The 25,266-nt window shown below is 37.8% G+C and overlaps 1 protein-coding gene across 1 annotated transcript; it reads left to right on the plus strand.

Annotated features, from left to right (window-relative positions):
- The first annotated feature begins 578 nt into the window (after positions 1-578).
- On the plus strand, positions 579-21,022 carry tmem184a (transmembrane protein 184a). The gene is made up of 9 exons (XM_067571076.1): positions 579-1,097; positions 1,349-1,570; positions 5,818-5,983; positions 6,942-7,032; positions 10,462-10,537; positions 14,620-14,711; positions 16,730-16,899; positions 16,989-17,186; positions 19,504-21,022. Exons 2-9 carry the CDS (start codon positions 1,349-1,351, stop codon positions 19,731-19,733), a joined length of 1,245 nt encoding a protein of 414 aa, XP_067427177.1. The 5' UTR covers positions 579-1,097; the 3' UTR covers positions 19,734-21,022.
- The last annotated feature ends 4,244 nt before the right edge of the window (positions 21,023-25,266 follow it).

Raw genomic sequence — 25,266 nt, forward strand, 5'->3', positions numbered from 1 at the left:
GACCTTTTCTAATCTGGTTAAGGTCTTTGCTTTATTTATCAATTATAGCTATATTATGCTGGCTGCAATGCAGTTAAACACTCATTTAGTGTCCTTTTCAGCAAATGTCATGCCATGTATAGCGTGGTAGCCGGTTTAAACTCCCGAGAGAAAGCAGCATTGCAGAAGGTCCACAAATCTGCGAGACTGCCACTTTTTGAGCCAGGTCTTATTGGAATATAATGCATTTATAAAATGTGGGATTTTTTTATTTATTTATATACTTATGTACTAATGAATGTAGGAAATATGAACTTATGTACACAGATTTATATGAATTTGGTTATGATAGTGGCCTTAACTTTTTAAAAGTAGATTTTTTGTCTTATTCTTGTAAACATCCAATTACTAAATCATAAATATACAGCATTATTTGCATATATTTATTACTTTTGTGAAACTTATTCCGTGTATGAAAGGTGTTAAACCGATTATGATTTCTGAGTGGTTTATAGGACTGCAGTAGCCTATAAATGTAAGTAAATTAAAATAAAAAGAATTATTAACATGCAATATCTGAACGTTAGTAATGCTGCACCTTAGGCAAGAACATACAGGCAACGTGATGACGCCACACGTCGGCTCATGGCCACGTGACCCGTGCACCTGTGCCCAACCTGTTTATCTCTGCCGCTCCTCTCGCCGCTCGGGAATAAATCCAAGTCCCCGTCGTTTACACTAAACGTACTTACTTTCAACTGGTTTCGCACAGTAAACGCTTCAGACCACCAAAGTGAATGAATGTTTTTTTGTTTTGTTTTGTTTTCTTTGGTGTTTTTTTTGCGACAGGAATTGTTTGAGTTGCCGACCGACTGTGTGGACTTGGACCTCGGTCAAGGTACCTGTCTCAAACAAGGAAGTCTAGCCTATTGAGCCGTGCGTTGATGAAACCGACAGGCCCTTAGTAAATGACGGTAAATGCCCGCTGTTGACGGTTCTGAAAGGCGATTTTATCCTCGATGTTGATCCTATAACGTTGGCTTGTGTCACTCCTGGACTGTTTGTGGACAGTCTCAAGTCGACGGGATAAAGCAGCTTCCACCCTCCCCCGGGACAAGGTGAGCTGTGTCTGTGTTGACGGTAAAGCAGATCCATATCTAGTTTAAGATCACTTGAATAGCACTTGTGGGACTCTCTGTCACGTTTTCATACAATATTCTCCTCTTTCATTAATTATAACACTTTAAACTGGTTTGTTTTGTGCCCTGCAGGCAGCATGAAATCACTTGGGAATACAGTATTCTTACATTTTATCTAGAAGCCCCACATTGACCCTTTTTTTTTTTTTTTTTCCTGTTTTCTGTTTCAGATGAACATCTCTTTCGAGGACATGGATTCATCAGCCGAAAATAATTCTATTGTTCACCTGGCTGCACCAATTCTCCCAGACAAGTCAGATATCTCCAATATGACCATTATCCGAACAAGCAACGGGTCAATCATAGAGGACCAGATGTTTTTAAACACAATGGCTGCTCAAGGCCTCTCTGGGATATTTGTCTGGTCTGCCTTGCTCATAACATGCCACCAGGTAAGCACGTGTCATTTGGCGAGATATTTTAAACACCTCTGCTCAAAGGATCTTAAATCACTGCATCACACGGCTCTAGTGAGTATGCAGCCTCAAAGCATTGCTCGCACAGTCGTTTAAATGCGTAATCAGAGACAGTTGACAGAATGCACCTCCCTTGCCAGAGGACAACAACAAATTCTTCCATTAAGGCTTATTACCTCACAGTTCACTGTGGTGAATTCAGCGTCTCAGGCTTCACTTCTTATTTTCATAGCCACACTGACACTTTTTGTCTTATCTAGTCATGAAGTATTTCTTTCTCTCAGGGCACTTATTATTCTTTTTACCTCGCGATTGCACTGCCACACTGCATTACGGGACTGTTTTTCTTACCTCTTACAGTTAACAGAGACTATCAGATTAAAACGGGAGAAAATCCTTTAGCTGATTAAAGGACAATGAAAACACAGCAAGCACTCCCTATGTGTGGGAAAAGATGGCCAGGCAGAGTAAATGGCTCAGCACAGGCCACCTTTACACTGCAAGCATTTCAGCGCTGTGTGTAAATGAGTGTTTTCTCTTGTGTGTGTGTGAGTTACCCACTGTGTGCAGATGATAGCTTATCATTATGGTTTTATCATTTGTAGAGAATGCAGTAGGGTGCAGTGTATTATCAGCAGGGAAATCAATTGATACTGAGATAATATTTTACAGCGTTCTAAAGGATGAGGGTGTTGTTTTGTCTGTTCACTGCTGCTTTAATGTTGTGCGGCTGTAATAGTTCCCAGATTTAATTGAAGATTTTATAACCCTTATGTCCATCCAGCATCCTCAGCCTTGAAGTCAAACGCCTGGTCATAACTGTGTCGGCTGTGTGGTTTAATTAATTAATGAGTTATTATTATTTGCGTAGCTGCAAAAGCTTTTTAAGTTGCACACAAAGCATCAGCATGTTGCATCCTTTGATCCAAAAACAATCCTTGCTTAGGGATTTGTGACTCAATATCCAGCAAATTGGTTTCTATCTCTTTTAATACAGTACTTGTTTGGCCAAACACTTGCCAGCAAGACGTTTTAATTGAACAAATAAATAGGAAGTGTACCGCAGGGAGAGTGGAGCAGGTTTGCAACAGGCATCCTTTTTGTAACACAGGGCGGATAAAACGGTCTGCAGGACTTGCGTTGCAATGCTGGTGGTGTTTCATCTCACTTGGCTCCAGAGGATTGCTATAAACTCGCATTCTGAATACCAAACACAGATAGACAATGACCTCAGATCCTCTTTCCCTTAAAGATGCAGTGTGTAGATTTTAGTGGCATCTAGCGGAACGGACTCGGCAGAAATGTAATATAATGTTTATAAGTAAGTTTTAATCAGTGTACAATCCCCTGAAAATAGGAATTGTTGTGTTTTCATTACCTTAGAATGAGCCCTTTATACCTACATAGGGAGCTGGTCCTCCTCCACGGAGCCCGTTATGTTGCACCACCATGTTTCTACAGTAGCCCAGAAGTTTTGCAGCCACCGTAGGTTCTCCTACATGCTTGGAAGGGAAGGGGGCTGCTAGATGCCACTAAATCCTACACACTGCACCTTTAAAGTCGCCAATACTTTTCAAACTGGTAGCCATTAGAGTGTGGCTCATTTTCTTGGTGGGCTTAGTGGTCGCATTGCAACCTGAAGCATTTGGGATTAAGAGCAGCAGGATAGACTTATTTCCTACTGTAAAGCTGCATCATGTTTTGCACACGGCCCTCTCATTTAGCCACAATATGTAGAATCAATCACTTCTGTTTTAGGGTATTTATCTTTTTAATATAAAGATTTCTGCCCCCTAACCATACTGTCAGTCACGTTAGTCTGAGTTCTACTCGGGCTTGAAGCCATTATTCAGCACGCAAGTATGCATTACTGTCAGGTCAGCGTTATGGAATCAGGAAGGACATAGGTGTTCTTTCGGCTTTTCAGGCAAATGGAGGGCATCATTCTGCTTCACGTCACAGGTAGAGATGGCCAAAAGCATCACACCCCCTGCCCTCACAGTAATCAGGCTTTAATGTGCAGCCTCTAATGAGCATTTAATCAAGCTGCACACGTAGAGCAGACTGAGACTCTGGATGTTGAGTGGTGGTTTGCTCCTCTAAATGTAGATCTTTAAAATTTAAAAATGCTCAAACCCACTGATGGTGGGTTAAAATAGTGCAAAATAATGTCAATAGTCCAAGAATGAAAAAAGCCCAAACTACTGTATGCAGTCATGAAAACGACCGAATCAGAAAACTTTGCAATTTCAAAAGTTTTAAATTAATAATTGTCTCTTTGTATTTCTCACAAAACAGCAAAACACTCTCAATACATTTGCAGATATTTATGATTAATAAGAAAAAAGGATGTTTGTAGGATTCCTGGCTAATGTTCTGTAAAGAAACTCCCCAGGATTGTCTGATGAGGTAACACATGAATATGGTAGTGATGTGTATGTGTATGTGTGTGTGTGTGTGTTTCCTACTTTTTAGAGAGTTATTAGTCAAAAGTGTTTTGTTGTGATTACTTGGATTGCCCCCTTAAAACTCAATTAGCTGACTAATGGGTCGTAAGCATCTTTGTCGACAGAAATTTTGAGTTGATTAGTCATTTTTTTTTAAATGGCCTTTTAAGAACAATGACTCAGAGAATTGCCACGTCTCTGGCATCCCTAATACGCTTTGGTCTTTAATCAGCACTAAGTTTTAGCATTAGCATTTTCTGCATGACCGCATTCATCTGTAATACTGGAGAAACAACACAACGTAATACACTAGCAGTGAAGTAAACTATTGACATATTTCTATTAAATACCCCTTGTTGGGATCAGAGATGCTGCGTGGTTGCAGCAGTTTCCCCAACAGCTTGTGTTGATCAATTTGTTCATAAACATCAGTTTGATAATCTGCAGTCATCTGTCAGCAGAGATGACTGGGAGCACTGAGAGGAGCTGTTTAAATGTACTTTGCTCACACTGTTGAAAACATATCTTCCTCTGCTGACATGCAGATCATACTGTGCTGTATTTCCTTGAGATCTGAATGGATAAATCGGTCCTTACGTCAGCTTCAACTGCAGTGGCAAACTGTGCATTTCAGTAGTGATTCAGAAATTGTTGATTCATCATTTAAATGTCACTCATGAGTGTAAAAATTGTTGTATGAGGTGTTAGTTTGAAGTTGTCTAAAAGCTAAAGGTCACTGAAGAGAATGATAATCAGATTATCATCTGCCATATGCTGTGCGTATTCCCTTAAATTGTTGAGTTGTGTGAAAAAAAACAAAGTTTATTCACTAATCTAATTATCTGCTTCTGTTTGTGAAGTTGAAGCTCTATGATATTAGCTGTGGCCAGTAATTTTAATGCGGGAATGTTTTAGGGAAGGCATTAAAATGGGCAATCTCTCTTTATTCTCTTCATTCAGCAGGCAAACCTGCTGCTGCATTTCGTCGCAGATCTTTACACAGAGAGAGAGCAGTCAGGGCGAGATCATATAAAGCCATAAATAATATCAAGCAGATAAGGGACATATTTGATTATTTGCTGTTAGCTCTCAGGAAGCTGACATATCACGTTGATCGTACCCGTGTGGTTTGTATCACTTCACCGTCAGCACTATAGGAAAACAACCAACGTCTATGATCCAAACTGTTGTGATACAGCAGCCAACAGGGATCCAAATAGATCTGCAATGATTTACTGATTAGTCAATCGACAGAAAATTATTCATCAACTATTATGATAATTAACTCATCGTTTTGAGTCAGTATTAAAGGAAAAAATGTCCAAATTCTCTGATTCCAGCTCCTCAAAAGTGAATATTTTGTGGTCATAATTTTCTAACATAGACCAAACAACTAGGCCTAATCATTTAACTCAAATAACAATTGACAGATTTAACAATAATGAAATTGTTAGTTGGAGCCCTCTTCAAAATAAACAAACAAACTGGTATTTTTCCTTCTTTTACCAAAGGTGTTTGATGAACCAGAATTGTTACTGTTGATACCTAAATATGAGCCACAATCAGAAAGCCTGTATACTTTAAGTATTTTAGTAAAGGCAGGATATATTTTTCAAGGCAGTCTGTACTTTTCTATATGAGGGCTGTATCATGTTGTATTTTAATCTCGTACATCATAACCCATTTTCTCAAATCTGTAACAATGCTCACCAAAATCAGGAGAACGTGCTTGTTTACTGATATTTTCATGTGTTTTTGTTTGTATTCTCATCGAAGATCTACACACACCTCAGATCCTACACTGTCCCCAATGAGCAGCGCTACATCATCCGTATCCTGTTTATTGTGCCAGTTTATGCCTTCGATTCTTGGCTCAGCCTGCTCTTCATCAGCAACGACCAGTACTACGTCTACTTTGATTCTATTCGAGACTGCTATGAAGGTAAGTCTCTCTCAACTTTTCCCTTTTGCTTTCTGAGAGCGTCTTCTCAGAACTGTCACAGCTGTTCCGGTGTAACACTGTCATTTATGAAGTGAGTCCCCCCCCTGCCCGCAGGTTTCCAATGGTTGCCAGGAAATAAAAGAAACTGACCAAACTAGTTTTTCACACCAGCCATTGTTCTCATGGTAGTAGACCCTATTATTTAAGGTGTTACATTTCTAGGACGAGTTATTTTAGAAGGAAACTAGTTCACAGTGTTTCCTGAAGGAAAAACACCTACAGTGTGCTTTCAGGTTGTAACACTTATTTTAAAACTTTTTCTTGATTCGTTCAGTGTAATTTACATTCAGATATTATGTAAACCATGTTCTGTAGATTATAGTTTAATTACCTTTGTACAGTGTAATTATGTCTTCAAGTTATAAGACCAAGGCACTTCACCAATGGCAAAGATGAATCACATGCAAAATTGATTACAAGTAATTTGAGAAAGGGAAAAGGAGGAAATCCATTATTCAGGAGATTAGTTTCCAGTTTGCGGGCCAATTTTGTGGCTGATTGATAGTGAAGCGCATCAGAAAGCAGGCAGACTAGAATACCACCAGCGGCTACGGCTAAAACATAATGAACCTTCTCTTGACTGGACACCATCTGCATTAGCTTCATTTAATCCCTCCTTAAATAGCAACAAAGGATTAGGAAGGGATTTCCAAGACACAGAACCCTTGGAAGCTTCTTAATGTAAGGACTGAAACATTTATTGTTCCAAACAGTAGGACTAATTATTTTTTATCGTGTGGAAGTTTTTTTTCTCCTCCTGAAATGATTGACCTTTTTTTAAATGAAGTTATATTTGAAGGTGATGAGAAATTATTCTGCAGTTTAAATCACACACATGCATGGTACACTGTGTGAAAGAAGTAACTCCTCTCTTTTTTCTTTTTTTTTTTTGTTACAGCATTTGTCATTTACAATTTCCTGAGCCTGTCATTTGAGTACCTGGGAGGAGAGAGTGCAATTATGTCCGAGATTCGAGGGAAGCCCATACAGTGAGTGCTCTCATACATGCACATATTTGTTTGGAAGATTTTTAGGGTATTTTTCCAATAATAAGTTGAATCAGAAGCAATAAATAAATCACAAATGTTTCATCACCTTCTCTTTAGCTCCACTTGGGCTAACTGTGATATGGTTTTGGCGCCATGTGTATCATCGTAAAGGGTTAAAGGTGCATTTTTCTGCCCTTGAATTAGCATTTAGTTTAAAAAAAAGCAGGAGAGTGAAAGTGCTGGTAATAAACAACTGCATTGTTAATCTGTGACAGTTATCCTTTATCTCTGGGCTTTTGACCGGCCCGGATAGGTTGTGTTTTATGGCTGACTCAGCCACAGGGCAGCAGCTCTTTGCCAAGTTCTTAAGACGGTGGAGACACTAATGTTGTGCCCTGATAAATGATGGCATTGTTTAACTCCAGCCAGTGGAGACACATCACAAAGTCTACATCTTGCGTTTGAATAGTTCACTGCTCTGCTTTGCTGTTACATGGCTTTCATGTAACATTTCCATAGAAATCCGATATTTTTTTGTCTTAAATCCCTAAAAACTCAACAGATAATTTGTATCCTCATAATCTCCTGAAAGCAGATTATATGTTGCATAGTTTTATGGAAGGGAGAGGATAACTCATACTGTCAAAGTTCAAGTTGAGTGTATTTTAATCAGTAGCATGTGAGATGAATCAGATAAGATTTATATATGCATGCCATTCTCACGGTCTTGTTAGCGTGTTAAACCATTTTAGTAGCAAATTATGCCTATTCATACTGTAATTGCTATTGTATATCTATATTCCATTAAGTTTAATATGTCACCTTCCAATTAATAAGCTAAATTACACTGAAAATGCTAAAAAACACGCCTTAGATGTAAGTTCTGTGGAAATCAAGGCAGAGATCAATAAAAACTTTGACTACTTTCACTCTGCTTTATTTCTCAAATTCAATTTGACTGAATGTCTATGTTGTATTTGCAAGCGATCAAGTGGCGTTTGAGTGCTTGGACATCAGAAACCTGTTTGCAGTGGTTTAACCCTCCTAAAATGTTTTACCTGCGAGGTGACTTATTAGTCATCAATAACCATAACATATATATACTTACTTTGGCATTTTATGTACCTTAGACCACATTTAACTTACATTGTACAAATCGGTTATAGTTTAAAATAGGCACAATTTATCTATTTTTTATTGCTTATGATGAACAGAACAGGCAAATAAGGCCATGAGATGATCTGATAAACAAAATAATTCCCAAAATAACTTGTTTATATTTATATCTTACACGTTAAAAATGTGCATGATCTGCCAGGTGTGCGGTAAAATGTGAGAAATAAAGCACAAGAAAGCCCCAGCCTATATACTGCTAACAGGGGAACGAGTATCTGTGTCTGTGTCGGTGTGTGTGTGTTTGTGCGTACATATGTGTGTGTCTGTCATAGGCTACTTTTGGGGACAAATTTCATACTAAAGACCACTTAACTGGGGACGGCTTGTCCAATTGGGGACAACAGCTGTGTCCCCAAATGGGGAAAAAGTTGATTTTTGGGTCAATGGTTAAGGTTAGGGTTATGTTAAGGTTATGGTTAGGGTTAAGGTAAGTCTCCAGGAAATTAATGTAGGTCTATGTAATGTCCCCCAAAACATAACCTAGGTCAACATTTGTGTGTGTGTGTGTGTGTGTGTGTCTATGGGGTGGGGAGTGAAAGAGAGAGTGGGGGTGTGTGCACGGGATCATATTTGCTGCGTGCCACTCTACAATTGAATTCAAGTAGATATGCTTTCTTGGCATGAAACATAATTTTAATATTATAACACAATATTATTATACTATATTTATAGGATTTCATTACTATTATTTTTGTTTTGTTGTTGTTGTTGTTGTTCATGATGGTTTGGCAACATTTACTATGTATTTCTGTGCATAAACAACCCATAATTACTACCGGGTCAAATTTGACCCACAACACAACAGATGTAACTTTTTTTTTTGTATAGGCATTAAAAGAAAGAAAAATGATCAAAATGTGTTTTGTTGTATTCAGTAGGCCATTGTAGAGGATGTAATGAAGCTTTGTTTTGATCGGAAAAAATTAAAAGTATATTTCACACATCTAAACTTGAAAATGGGTCAGATTTGACCCTAAAACAATAGGAGGGTTAAAAAAAAGAAATTAGATGTTTAGACACTAGACAAGTAATGAAATGTTGTTTTTAAAAACGGGACAATACCTTTGCACAGTCTCAATGGTTAGCAGCATGAAGAGCACCTCAAGCACTAGCTGTAGCTGCATTAGACTGATAGGGAGCTGTTATTTAGCACGAGGCTAAATTAGTCCTAATCTTTCTCTCTGCTGCTGCACACTCCCTAAACTGCCTCCTAAACACAACACCACTGACCACCGAGTATCTCCGGGGTTGATGATAATAATACTGACAAATAATAGTAGCAAAGAATATTTTATACTCTATATGCTGAACAAAGAGCCTCTTCAAGAAAATCTCTAATCTGCCCTCTTTTGTCCAGTGCTTCTGTTTTGTCAGACAAGTCCAGTTTGTTGTTGATGATGATGTTTGGATTTTGCCTTTTTTAAATTCTCTGTTTCACATGACACCTTGACCTATGTTAAAATCAGAATCGGCTTTACTGGGAGCATGCTTATGCATACAAGGAATTTGACTCTGGTTTATAGTGGCTGTTGATGCACTAACACACAGTTCCAAGAACAATGTTTTGGAAAACACACAGACATGCAGCCAGAACAAGGACAACAAAGCTGAACAAAGATTAAAAATCATTGTAAAATATTGTAAACGAACACAGTGCAAGGTGTGCTGGAATAAATAGTGAATGGGTGATGTTACTTTACTTACATAAGTTACTTTATATACATAGAGTACATGTTACATATGTTTTTTTTCTATGAACCTGTTAATTGACTGGGGATAATTAGCAGCTGATCTTTCATTAGCATGATTGGCTGTTGTAAGCCTGTAACGAACTCCCAGCTGAGATATTATCATGTAGGTGGTTTTGCATGAAATATATGGACGCAATTTTTGGCAATTATCCATGTCAATTATGACTCTCTTAACATTATAATGTGTGTGTGTGTGTTTTCTCTAACATTTGTGCTCCTACATATATGTAAATGATGTTTACTAAACACTAAAAACACCTTTCTGTACATTGCCGTCAAATGCAGCACCACCCAGTAATGAACCATGCAACACACAGCCAACCAAAGCATGTCAACAAAAACATGTTAAGCAAGCCGGTGCTTCTTTTTTCTGTATTCTATCACATATGTGTTTCCATACATACATTTTAACTTGTGTCAGTTATCTGATGATAAATATATGATGTCTCGGTGTTGACGTGACTTCTGTTGAATAGTGAATTATCTCCTGCTGTTTTCACAGGTCAAGTTGCCTGTATGGTACCTGCTGTCTGGTTGGAATGAGCTACTCCATCGGCTTTTTAAGATTCTGCAAACAGGTGAGCTTCAATCATCCCCTTATCTCGGCTCTAGAGACGCTCCTTTAAGCCACTGAAATAAATTTACACACATTGAAAAATACGAATACATCAAATTGTCTTGAAAGACAAACAATACTGTGCTGTAAATTACCATTTTGTCCGGATCTCCAGACTCCTTAAAAATGACAGCTGTTATAATTGGCTGTGTGCGTTTCAGAGGATAACATCCACTAGTTAAAAAAAAAAAAAAAAAAAAAAGGAAAACAAAAGCATTTGAGGCCAGGTGAAACCAGCTTGATAATAAACACAGAGAGATGATATGAGCTGTCAGCACAGAGCTCCCTCACAGTGTCTTGGGATGCTACACAAGCTCCCAGTCTAACACTGATGCAAACTGGAACTGAGAGTTATGTCTCCAAAACAAAATACATGCTGAAGTGATTTTTTTTTTTTTTTTTTCTTTTTTTAATGCCTCAAGTGATAAACACTCGATGTGCCTTGACAGGAATCCTACGTGAATTGTTTTAAAAGGAAAACCTTGCAACTTCTCTCTGGTGGCATTTCTGAAATAGATGGTATTTGAAGGATAATTAACTACCAGAGCACAACTGATGATCAGTATAGAGTATTTCTAAAAAAAAGTGTATTACATTGTTGGAATACTTTTAAAAGTATACAATGAGTGGAGTCTTCTGCTTTTAAAATGGTCATCCTCATTGTTATTCAATAAACAGAAAATTACACAAATAAATATATTGAACAAATTATCAAATGCAGTTTTGCATGTCAACCTTATATTGATCACATAATGTTGTGGCTTGAAGTAAGAAAACAGCAGTGTGTTCTCTATGAGAGAAAACTTCAGGTGAGAGGAAATTCTCATCCTGGATAAAATATCTGCAGACACGTACTGTAACTGACAGATAGGATCCTGGCAGAACAGAAGATCTGAAAGGCCTTGATCCAGTTACTGGTAAAGAACATTAAAATTCTTTGCACAAGCTTCAGTTTGTGATTAGAAGAGGCGTTAACAAATGAATCACTGATATGGAAAAGCAGCCTAGAGTTATGGTGGTTCTTGGAGATAAGGCTAGAGGATAAGCTGTTCTTGCATCCTAAACTGGTTTTTGACATTTCAGTTTTAAGTCTTTTATCATATTGTAGGACACTTTAGGGCTTTATTTTCTTGAAACTGGGCACAAGCACAGTCCTGTGGACCCTAGGGGTAGCTGTGGTGCTTATTACAGCTAATGGGTGTACAAATAGATAAATAACAATAAATAAACAATCTCTCAGCACAACTGCACGTGAGTATGACCAACTAGTTTTTTGCAATTTTGGTGGCGCAAATCAAGCGCTACTGCAGAGGATGAATCGTTAATAGCAGGTGGTTCTGTGTTCAGCAGAACCAGCAGGTGAAGTCAGGTTGACTTTGAACAATCACATGAACTCCTCTCATTCAGATTAAATGGAACAGGAGGAGAAGTTCATCTCCATTAAGCACCACAAAGTCCTAAAACACAAATATATAATTCAAATTAATTCTGTCAATGGCAGAAGCTACATTTTTATTAGTTGTATTTATGATTTCATACATACCGATTCCCATCAGTTGGACTGTAATGAGGGCCATAACTTCAGTAACTTGTCTTACAATAAAATATGTTTTCATTATTACTATGTGTTACCTTATCTTGTTGTTATTTAGAGAACTCATCCTGAAAACAGCAAGAAAAGGTCCAAGATAACACCAAAAATGCACAATCGCAAAAAAAAAAAAAAAAAAAAAAATTGACTACCATTTAACAAAGTTCATTGCAGCTGTTTTTGCACTACACCTGATTTTGCATCAGCATGAAAAAAGGGTTCTTAATATATTTGGCTTCTCTACTTTCTCTCTTTTCTACTTTCTTTTCTACTCTTTCTTCCCAAATGTTATCATCAAGCAGTGGCACAAGAGTTTTTGTAAGAGTTTTCTTTTTTATGCCTCAGCGTTGGCAACAGCCACGGCTGGAGGCGTAATGTTTTCGGGTTGTCCATCCTGTTCTCTCGTGAATGTGACATCTCAGCAATGCCTTTAGGGAATTTCTTCAAATTTGGCAAAAACATCCACTTGGACTCAAGGATGAACTGATAAGAATTTGGTGGTCAAAGGTCAAGGTCACTGTGACGAAGACGAATAATTCATATGCTAATTATTACAAAGTTTCACTCAAAGGTCTTACAGGATAAAATGATGAAGTGATGACATTTTATATCCAAATAGTCTCTAAGTGAAGCCAGCATGTTTCTCACTGGAAATTATTCACTGGAATCATACATGTCAATATGGTGATAACTTCCATTTCACCAGAAAATGTACTTAATACCTTTTTATTAAATATTATGAGTCTGAACAGGCATGGAAGTGAACTGTAACTTGACTGGTGGGCAGAGACGTACAACTGCAAGGTGGTATTTCTAGTTTTTAGTGGCAGGAACAGAATACACAAGCAATTAATATAAAAAATTATTCATATATTTCTGGATGTTGAGAAGAGGTTTTATCAAAAGGGCCTCAGAATTTTGTTGCGGAAATTAAAGATGCAAGAGCAGACAGAGGCACAAAGGCTTGGGGCAGTGTGTGAAGCAGCAGTACAATAAAAACAATGGTCTTGTGTTGTGATATATATATTTCAAATGTTAACAATTTAAAAGGATCAGCTTTGGAGGTCGGCATTGTAACGCACAATGTAGAGAGGTGTTGCCGTTAATTAAGACTCAGGAGAGTATGAAAAATCAGTTTTGTCAATAGTTGCCACTAGTGAACTATTGCAATGAACACTGCAGTGAAAGTATTACAAATTATAAAAAAGAAAATGCTTCAGGTCATCTTTTAATTGAAACCGCCAGCAGGTTGCTAACAGAAAACAGGAAAGTCAAATATGATGTATCTAATAGACGTGCACATTATCCTGATTTCACATTTGATGCACCGCCCTGTGATAACGAGGTTAGTCAAGCTCGCGACGAGGTGGCCTAATATCTCACGCATGTTATATAAATGTATGTAGAATCAACATATTTTCTTATCTTAATTTGTATTGAACATTATACGCTGACACTGACTTAACATGTAGCTTAGTATTAAAGTCTGTATAGAGTCCGCATGCATGAATGCAGGTACTGACTCTAAATTAAATTGAGGCAGAAACCACAGTTGACTTTTAATCCACTGGCATTATGAACGCACATTGTGTTTTGAATATCAAGCATGTCAGGAAGTATCATGCAAAATTATTTTCCCTGAGCATATTCAGAGTGACAAGCTGGCACTAGAACAGGCACAGGGCGAGCAAAGACTGTCAGTACTAAAAGCTTCAAAGTAAATCAGCAATAAAAATGATTATTGATGTCATTTTGTCAAGCCCACCACCGACTCCGGCCATTCTAAAAAGCCTCCCTCCGGCTAATCAAGTTGAACTCTCCTGGTCTGTTGCTTTCAGGTGTTGCAGCAGTGATGAGAGTTTAGAGCAGTCTCTGTCAAATTGGTTGGTGCAGGCTTCAATTCACAACACAGAGGACATCTGTCCTTCAGTCTGATATTGCATGCAGGTCTATACCCCCCCCCACCCCGGCATCCTCTGTTGTCCCAGCCAGTCCCCACTGACATCACCATTATGACATCAGCAGTAAGACATCAGTATCAGATGCTTTACTTTCTAGGACTGAAGGAAAGACCACCTTTTTTAATTAAGTCTTATAAATTAAGGTCTCATAATTTAGTTACTGTGATAAGATAGAGATCTCAAAACATTGCATTAGGTGACAAAATTAATTAAAGTACTAAATAGCTCTATATCTATATATTGGTAAAAAACAAAGAAACAAATGCATTGCCATGATGGTGAAGGGGAGATATGCCCTCTGGTTAGGTTAAAAAAAAAAAGATTGGGACACATGGACACCTGCTTGTTGTCAGCAAGCAGTTATAAATCTTTTCCATCTGATTAGATGTACAAACAGGTTCAAACGTCCTTCTTCATCCTTCATCCTCCTCCTCTTTCATAGTGTCATTGCATGTTTGGGTGTCTCATACTGAATTGTAATGCATTCTCCAGGCGACTCTCCAGTTCTGCGTTGTCAAACCCATCATGGCCGTCATCACCATCATCCTGCAGGCCTTTGGCAAATATCACGATGGAGATTTTAAGTGAGCCATACCTCTTTTTTTTTTTTTCCATTTCATTATTTCATTCATCATGTATCTTATGGATCCGTGTCATTGCCAGCAGGCTTGTTTGCTGTTTATATGCACATGGAAGCAATTTGCAAATGGAGATAATTATATTATCTCTTCACAGCAGGCACGGTGAAATGTTTAGAATTAAAAGGGGTTTCATTTCAAGCGGAAAGTTCTGGGGTCAAACTTGTGTGCAGGTACTCTAACCGCATGTTATATCACTGTCACCGCCATAATCATAGCACAGAACAGCCTCTTGGGTACCATTACTGCAAGGAATAATTCAAGAGTTTTTGAAATATGGACTAAAGAATATAATAATGCACATTTTCCCCAATCGTGGTAAGTATTCTGAAATGAAGCCTTTTAATTCTTATTGTATGTTGCGCTCAGTGAAGCACATTATTATTAAGGAGAGATGAATTGTTTCATTTCATACTATTACTTTAGATGTCAAGTGATACAAAGGATAGGGAAAAACTGCAGACTGACAAATGTAATTTTAGTGTATTTCCAGGCGTACCATATGAGCCAATAAGGGTCTCAACAGAATATGGAGAGGGTAATATATTCAATAAAATCGTCTTTAGCGTGTAATCAAAAGCTATAAAATCTGCCGCTCATAAACTCTGCCTGACTTACTTTCAGGTGCTCTTCTCCACCTCTCAGTTCAGCGTCTCTTTCTGTAGATTCAGCTGTGACAACACTTGTTTCTAAGCTACTCAGAAGACGCGCAGAGTTTAACGAGGGCTCGAGACAGACGTTTTCAATCAGCTTTGTATCATCACCCTCTTACTGTCAAGCTGAAAGACAGACACGAAATAATTCTTCCTGCTTAGTTCTCCATAGAGTTCAACAGCAAAATTAGCAGGGAGAAATAACAGTTTTTTTGTTTTTTTTTAATTCTTTCTTTAACCATGATGATTCACAGATTGTTTACTTATTCGCTTTCAGCCAACCACGCACTCTATACCGCATGCGAGTAATTAGCGTAGTCACAGCTGAGTCCTCCAGAGGCTCTCTAGAATGCAAAGAGAGTAGAAAGGCAGGCTGACAATAAAATATAGACAAATCTGCCTGTTTATTGGATGCATCCTGAAATAAGAAGGCCATGTACAAACAGGCTTTATTAACTGCTCTTTGATATAGGGAGGATGAAAAGGTTGCATTAACTGCTGCTCATGCAATATTGCTGAAATATGAAATAAAAGCTGCCAGTCTTTTTCACTCCGTCAGCCCAAAGTAACCCTAAGAGATGTCATCATATGCTCAAATAGGGACACAAATTTTAAGCAATGTCCTTAATCAGTAGTCAGCCACATTAACAATCAATAGTCAAATAATTGTTAATAATTAATGAAATACAAGTTATTCCATAATAAAATAGTTTTTTTAACTACTGACTATGTTCAGCTCATAATCAGTGTGCATTGGGAATTTGAAAACAGTTTGAGTAAACACCAAGTTACTTGAATTACAAATTAAATAACACAAAATAATGACTTCTCCCTCTCCCGTCTGTTGATATTCAATGATTGTCCCTGACAAAAGTATTAAAGTATTAAACACAGCAAACAATGTTGCACAACTTCCAGCTCATTGGAGAACATACATTAGGTAAGACTAGATGTGTTGCATATATCTAACAATAATTAGATATAGTTATTAGACAAGTGTCTGCCGCTCAGCTCCTCAGTGACTTTTTTTCTTCCTTGGACTGCAAGGACGTCTATTTGTTTTCCAATTTGTATAGCCCTTACGGACGCTCAGCAATCACGCCTGTAACTGCATCGTAGCAGTACTTTTTCTGACAGTTACACTGCACATCCCTCATCTTCTGCATTATCAGTTAACATTTTTTTTAATTGATTCAATTATTAACGGCAATTAAGCAATAATTGGCATCCCGAATGCAAGATTTTGGCACACTGATCACAAATTTGTCATGATTAAATGACAAATATGTAACAATTGAGCTTTCTGTGCAGTGTGAACGGAGGATACCTGTACATCACAATCATCTACAACTTCTCAGTCAGTCTGGCCCTCTACGCTCTCTTCCTGTTCTACTTCGCCACGAGTGACCTGCTCAGGCCGTATGAGCCAGTGCTCAAATTCCTCACAATCAAATCTGTCATCTTCTTATCCTTCTGGCAAGGTAAGACCTCCATCCTGCTTATTTTATTGCATATTCCACTATCTTTAAAGATAAAAGTATAATTTGTCGAAAATGTTGATGCTTTCTAGGAATGGTCCTCGCCATCCTGGAACGCTGCGGCGTCATTCCCAACGCGCTCTTCATCGACGGGCAAGAGGTCGGCGCCGGCACCGTGGCAGCAGGCTGGCAGAACTTTATCATCTGCATCGAAATGTTCTTTGCTGCTATTGCGCTCCGATACGCCTTCACCTGCACCGTCTACCAGGAGAAGAAAAATGAAGTGCCAGGTGAGCACTGTAGTGTGTGAAACCTTGAAAATGTGTTAACGTGTTTCAAGGCTAATTGTCCTCCCCCCTCACAGAATAATGAGTGACACAAGCTTGAAAGTGTTAGCAGTTTTATGACCACTTCACCCTGACTGACTTTTAAAGTTAGATTTCACATCCCCGTCCCCCTGTTTTATCTGTGGATACACAGGCTGGTACGTTTCCATATTTACATATTCGTACTTTTTAATATAGTGCTGTTGTGAGCTGTATTAGTCAGGTTGGAAGTCAGCAGGGGTTGCCGTCGGCCTAAGGGCATACATTGTTACTCGTGGCTCAGAGGACAGTTGCCAGTAAAGCAAAGCAGAGGAAGATGAGACATTCAAAGCCTGAGTACAGTAACAAGCAGGGAGCAAGCAGTCCCCTTTGACGTCAATGCTGCTCGCAAGTAAAAGACAAATGGAAGGCAAGGGAAAAGCCTTCCGCAGCGATATCAATCATTCTGCCATTTTTTTTTTTTTTTCCTGCTGTAGGAAACCCTCTGTCCCCTAGAGCTGCTTAACATGCAGAAGTGCTGGAAGTGATGATGACAATTCAAACATTTCCATATAAACTTGATACTTGTTATTTTTTTAAAATCAAAGAAGATAATGACATAAAATTATTGGTTTTCATCAGCGGCCATTCTTCTCGCCTATATGAAAAGGTTTCCATTATTCATCGCATTTACCATCCAGTTTAAGTTATAATAATAATGTTTCTCTAAAATGTTTGACAGCTTATTATTACATTTCCTCTTTGTGATATGTTTTATTGCTTCAAACGTCCTCTCCCTTCCTGTAACTGAACTTTTTGGCACTAACCTTATCACTATAGTTCTGTTGCTGCACCTCCCCACCTGCAGGTGTTGATGTGTGTGAATGCAGACGTTGCCACACATCTGGCTTACCGTTCCTCAGCTCCTGAAACTCAGCAGACCGTGCCTAACGGCCCCGTACCCCCCTCTCCAATCCACCTTGCCCTTCTCTTTTGCCACCTCCAAAAGCCAATTCCGACAGCACTGCCAGTGACCCTGAAACAGAAGGCTGTGGATGTCTGCCGGCTCTTGTTTTTTTGCTTTGGATACCCTTTTAGTACGGGGATGAATTCAACCTAGGTCACAGCCGGGTGCTAAGGGACCATCAGTGGAGACTTTGGATTCTGTTCAGTCCATTTATTTACTGTTGCTTGTGAAGAAGTCACAATAAGAAAAATAAATCATATCCATTTTGTGACTGTTAAATGTTACTGCTAATATGTCTTACATTTGATAGTTTACAGTATCACTTAATTAGTAAGTGATCAACAGAAAATTAAAATTGAAAAATCAAGTAGAAGTATTAACAAAAGTCTGGCTTTGGCATATGAATTAGCCAAAGTGAATTAGTGAAGATTAGCTGTCTTTCTATTTTATATCATAGTAAATTAAAGAAGCCCTGTGAAGTTTTCGTGTAAACAAACAAACTTTTATCTTTATTATCAGTGTTTCTCATTAACACATTGTGTATCCTTGAGGTCTTCCAAAGGTTTTGAGTACATTTCTCTACAATACAATACAACAATACAACTTTAAAATTTGTATTGTTTAAATCCATGTCTGCTTGCTAGCAGGCGTCTTCCTCTCTAGCTTTGTTGGCACGTTATCACCACCATCGATTTATGGAACAGCTTGAAACCAAGGGCAGGATGTTTATTGCACTGCCCGCATGCTCGTGAAAGTGCTAAATACAAACAAAACATTGCTCCATAGCGCTACTATTGGTCAAAAACTCCAGAGGGTATCTTTGAAATATTTTTGGGTTTTGGTCTGTTTGTTGGAGAAAACAAGCAATTTAAAGTAACACTTTGGGGTCTGGCAGCTTGTGATGGGCAGTTTTGACTGTTTTGACATTTACTTAGATTAAACAATTAATCAACAAAATAATCATCAAATCATTTGATAATGGAATTAATCATTAGCTAAGCTAATGGTATACTGTATAAAAAAAACATACAGCACCACTCAAAAGTTTGGGCATCTATTCTCATTCAAGAGAATGATGTGTCCAAACTTTTGACTGGTTTATGTATGCTGCCGGAGCACACCAGCACTCCAGAACTCCTCTAAACTCTGCACAGAAACAGCACCTTTTATTATGCACAGTTCTTCAATTACTTCAAATTGACGTCCCCCTCATTTGTATTCAGGCCCAGATTGATTGTCTTGTCTCAGGGATTTAAAACTGCAGCATAGCAGTCAAATGTTTGATTGTCTAACCATGAAACTCCCACTGTCCCCGTTCCTTTGTTATTCCCACAGAGAACATCCCCCCTATGCAGAGCATCTCCAGTGGTCTGAAGGAAACCATAAACCCTGGAGACATGGTGCAGGATGCCATCCATAACTTCTCCCCAGCTTACCAGCAGTACACTCAGCAGTCCACACAGGAAGTGGTCCAGCCCAACATGAACGGAAAAATAGCCACAGGCAACAAAGGCTCCCGCAAGTCTGACAAAATCATGCTGATCACTTCCGATGATGAGTTCTAGGCATGTTTCCAGCAAGATCCAGGTGTTTGTGTCCTCGCCACCCCTATCTCTGACCCTCTGGGGAAACAGCTGTATCGCATATCACAAGAAGCTGGATTGAATCCAGGTGTTTAATTTTCATGATCCCAGTATTTAAGATGGGCTGCTTACTTCTGTCCAGTTTTAATGAATAATTTAAGCACCAAGAAGAGGATGAAATGAATAATAGTTTTGAAATTGATAGCTCAGTGACCAGAGAACTGATCTGTCTCCACCTCAGCAGTAATCACAGGAAAATGACATGTCACCTTTACTGTATCACAAAAGTATGGAGCTGCGCATTTTCTGTAAATCAAGCCGCTGGATTTTCAGCGCCGATCCTGATTCTGTTTTTGTCATTATATCAGTGCTCGCTCTCTGGCTGTCTGAAGTTTGTTCTGATTCATGCCAGTTTCAAAGAGGAGATGATTAATATGTGACTCCAGGTGGAAAAGCAGGGAAGCCAGCGATGGCTGGGAATGACACTTCATGGACCGTCTCTCGCATGTGCTTGTTTGAAGTATTTGCTGAGCATTCCTCTGCACAGTTTCCTGACAAATGGAAGAATTCATTCAAAGACACATTAGTTTTGGAGCAGGCACTTCAAACTGCAGACTATCGCGCTTCTGAATCCTTTGTATTTACCGTACCATGGACATATTGGATTAACCAGTCTCCTACAAAGTGGGAGTTGTATTATTCTCATTAATTCTCCCAGCATGCTAAAGAGTGTAATTCAGTGCAACTAGACAGTAGTTTTAGTAGCTTCTGCACTATTGTAAACTTTCTCGTGTTCACATCACTATTTATGTTATAATTCCATATTCCAGGGATTATAAAATGATAACACATGTACAGAATTTGATTGGTGTAATGCTTAATTGTGGTGTTTAATATGTTCTATTTGTGTAAAAAAAAAAATCTCTTTGGTTTATGAATTGGAAAATGCTTAATATATGTAATGTGTGTAGTTGAGGAATAGTCAGGAGAATCAAAATCTGCTATATTGTACAATGTCAATTTTTGTCATTCAAAATGTTATCATCTTTGTTTTTGTCATATGAGACCAGTAGTGTCCAAGTTTGTGTGTCAACTCATAGTTTAAGATACCCTCTTGTGCCAATGATTGCTGCCTTTCTGGGAAAGCAGAAATGAACTTACAGTTGGGTACACAGTAATATTTGAAAATACTTTTGTCAGAAATAGTTTTGACACATGTTTCTTACTCCTGTTTGGCACTTGTGCAGAATAAAACAATTTTGCTTGTGTAACTCGCATATGTTGGAACTGAGTAATTTTGCACTTTTCAGTGAAGAAAAAAGCTTTATTTGAAAGTACAAAAAAAACAAACAAAAATAAAACAAAACACAGACACAGCAGACCTAATGTATAGGAATAATTTACCATACTTAAAATCAGAGCAGAAACAAATACAGATTTTATTTGTACATGAGGGTAGTTCATTGAGAAAACACGTAAATGAATGTAAAATAAAAATAATTTAGGTGTTTTTTTTAATAAAATTACACAAATCAATGAAATAAATACAAAATATATATGAGCAGAGTAATGACAAGTTGTGACGGGTACATATTCAGTTTATGCTGCCTTATTACTGTCCTCGCTGACAGTCATTCATTTAGTCTCAACATGTTGCCAAGAGACTAAAACAAGGAAATTCCATTTATCTCTAAAGTACAAACTTAACATAGAAACTGCTGCTGTTGAACTAACATTCAATGTATTTCATCCATTATTTCACCCACATATTCACCCCATATAACATGCTCCACTCCTATTATGGAACTGAACTCTTCAATCTACTATACTAAAACAGACTTTCTACAAGCCTAAAGTTAAATACTATAGCTTGTAGGACTGGCTAAGCTTTTGTGTCGAAGCTTATTAACTCAAAGACATGTTTTCAGGAGCAACTTTTAAATTAATAAACAAAATTACCTCCTCAAGATATACCGAGCAACCTCATTGCATTGTTTATGGTTCATATTAAAATGTAGGTTTGCTCTTGTTTATTTTATCAAAAATGTGGCTTGTAGAAAACAGAAATTATTACATCTGGCAAATATTTGCTTGTAGTAAACTAGCCTAAAAGCAACATGAGTGTAAGAGCTTGAATGGACCTACACTGGGTCACATTTTTATCACCAATAAAGTACTTAATTCACCTGGAGAGAGGTTTGTCTGTTATTATGGCATGGCACAGAAATTTATCCATTTTTGTATTATTTTTAAGGTGTGCTGCTAAAAAAAAAAGCATTCACCTTAGATCCAAATACAGTAAATAAGTACTAAAATTAAACAATGCTTCATTTTACAGCATTTGGTTTTGAAGCTTTTACCACAAGAGGTCACTGTAATGTTTTAAAAGGCTTGTGAGAGAACACTTTAAGCAGTGTTGTCTTCAATGTCTTGTAACCCTAATGTGCTGAAAATTGACTTATGTAAACATGTAATATGCATTTTTATATTTCTCTGCCTCAATCTTCACACAGGCTTTCAGCAGAACTTAAAACAATACAAGTCTGGATGGACAGTCTTTAGCAGCTTTGGAATTATTTTCAGGTAAGGTTTCTTAGCGGTTACAAAAGCCAAAAATTACCATCATCATCATCATCATTATTTGAAACTGTCAACTAAATAAATTGGATCCTCTAAAAAACTATGTCAAATCAGTCTTTGGGTCCACAATAACAGACTAGCTTTACAAGCAGGTTAATACTCCATTTTAAGAGCTCATTTACTCTTATTTTAATTAACTCTTCAACTAATGGAGCCAAACAGAGAATAAAACATTTGGTAATTATTTTAAGTCTGATCACATCAGACCAATGTTCTCCTCTGTTGAATGATATACTTTGATTTCTGTGCTAAAGTAAACTTTGCGTTAAATGATCCAGAAATTATGTCAAATTTGTGAACTTCCTTTGCATAGTTTCACTTGCAACTTCTCACTTCATCACATTTAAATCTGTGAAATAAAGTAAAATAGGATAGATGCACATTTGCTGTCCACTAACAATGTGAACCAGCAGTCTGAATGTCATTTCCGTGTTTCTTAGCAGTTAATTCTTTACCATTAGAGATAATTAGCCGCAGCCTGTATGTAACCTTAGTCACTGTCTGCCCAATTTGTGGATTAGACAAATAGTAAATGTGCTGAGAAGAACTATTCATGGGGCATAAATACTCACATAAAAAGCCTTAAGTTATGAGAATAGTTTTCTCATTGTAAATGTGGGTACATCTGTTTCAGAAAAAGGTCAGCATCAACATAATTGGACTTCAAAGAATGATTACATAATCACACCACTCCCAGGATAGTAACATAAATATAGAAAAATATGTAATATATATATTTATATATATATATTTATATACTGTATATGCATATAAAACTAAGTATCAGAAAGGGAACATAGGATGTATCAACATAGAAACCAAGTGAAAATACAAAATTAGAGTAAGAACACAGCAATGCCCCTGCTTAAAAATCACAGCAGGTTGTACAGCAGCAAAGTTCCCCATACTGTTCTTTGCAGCTATGGAACAGGGGAAGAACAGTCATGTCCTCTTAGCCAAGAGAAAATCCTGACATGAACAATCTCTATTGACTTCACTCCAAATTAGGAATGGATCCTCGGTAAGAACGGCTTGATTTCAAGTGAATGAACATATTTAAATATCTCAAAACGCAACAACAGGAGCAAGGTGTTTACTGCATTTAGTTGTCATGACACCACTGTTTCTAGAGATGGGCGTCAGGAGTTCTCTTGCAGAAGAGTGTGTCAAAAGCAAGGTAAATAGCTACTGTTTCAGAGTTACCAACACCGGCAGCAGCACTTCTCGTGACCCAGCAGTAGGAATGATTTCTATTTGGACGGAGTTCTCAATGTAAAGTGACAACGGAGGAGGCAGTGGGAGCTTTAACATTTCTTCTCTCATGATAAAAGTGAAAACCGAGTCTGTAATATACAGGAAGTAAGCTGAATTGCATTTCACTTGTAAGGACCTCTCTCATTTTCACTATATCCAATATGGATTACCTACCAAAGAGTGGCATATATAAAAGAAAGAGGCAAAACATAACCCAATAAGTGCTGCGGTATACATATCAGAAAGTGTGCCATACTTAGTTACATTAAGCTTGACCTTGCAGTAAGTGGTCACACCACACTCAATCATCGTGCAATTAAGCCCAAGTAACTTCAGAAATGCAACAATAGCTTCTGTTAGCCCTGTGAATTCTTACTGTATCTTTTTTCTTTTATACTGTAAATTTACAGTTTCCCCATAAGTGCTATGTAATGAGAGACACTGGGCAATATTACAACTGAAGCCAAACGAATCTGGCTCAAAACCTTCCGAGCTCAAATTGTAGTGTACCAATTCAAGTCTAAGTATAGTTTCGTATTTTGAAATTTCTGAAATAGAAATTGTGAATAATTTGTTGAGTCAAAAGGGACTACAAAGATAGCAACATATTCCCAACTGCTTCCTATGTCATCAACAACATGGATAACTACAAAAAAAAGGGACTGAAATAAGTTTTTTTTAGACAAACGCTTTTCAGCACCACCTGACAAACTGAACAGCTTTTCTGCCCAAATACTTACACAAGTCAAGCTTTCAATGGATAAGCTATCATGACATCAAACGTTAAGATGCCGTGGAAATGCCTTTTTTTTTTTTAAAAACTGATCCACCTGACACAAAGACTAGGTAGATTTATATTTGTGCAGTTGCCAATAGAAGAGAAAAAGGCACAAACTATCCTCCTTAATAGTATTTTAGAAGGGGAGTCAATATATTCCAGCAAAGACTTCAGGTCTAATGGAGGCTTTAAAGTTTTCAAACACAAGTTGAAAATGTTACTTCAAAACTACCAAATTAGGCCACAATCATTGTATGTATAGAAGTCATTACTGAGTGTACTGACTGCTGTTCACTGGCAAATACTCTATTTGACATTTTGACACACCAAGTAAATCTTTGCATAACCAAGACTGAAAGATAAACAATAGCATGTCACTAGTGGAGCCTTTTAGCTAAAAATGGGTCAGTTATCAACTGCATAGTACACTGCTTCACAAACGGCCAAAGAGAGCCACATGTATGCAGGTTTTCACTCCAACCAAACACCACACCAGGTGATTTTTACTGTTCAGACCTTCCAAAAAAGAAACTTATCAGTGAAAACATCTGGTGTTGTGTTTGGCTGGCACTTAAAGGCATCTGGTTAGGGACCACTGGTGACTATGGCTGTGAAGAGGTGTCCACCTGACCTCAAAACTGGAAAGATAACACCTCAATGTGTTAAACCACATCTGAGGATTAGAAATCATTTTGATGGATCACTCATAGATCCTTTTAAGGCAACAGTTTCAAAGGCTCAATTTACATTGAGACACTTGTAAATATGTACTTTTACAGAAAGAAAATGGGATTTGGCATCGGCTTTACAGATAGCTTTACTGTCACATACGTACTACTTAAA

Source organism: Thunnus thynnus, chromosome 17 (assembly GCF_963924715.1).
Source record: "Thunnus thynnus chromosome 17, fThuThy2.1, whole genome shotgun sequence".
Taxonomy (NCBI): Eukaryota; Metazoa; Chordata; class Actinopteri; order Scombriformes; family Scombridae; genus Thunnus; species Thunnus thynnus.

What these genes read in the sequence shown, in the direction of transcription:
- tmem184a (XM_067571076.1), top strand. Translation starts at nt 1,349, where the DNA reads ATGAACATCTCTTTCGAGGACATGGATTCATCAGCCGAAAATAATTCT. An exon ending in ATTCGAGGGAAGCCCATACA is followed by an intron (nt 7,033 to 10,461) that starts GTGAGTGCTCTC and finishes CTGTTTTCACAG; the next exon opens with GTCAAGTTGCCTGTATGGTA. An exon ending in TATCACGATGGAGATTTTAA is followed by an intron (nt 14,712 to 16,729) that starts GTGAGCCATACC and finishes CTTTCTGTGCAG; the next exon opens with TGTGAACGGAGGATACCTGT.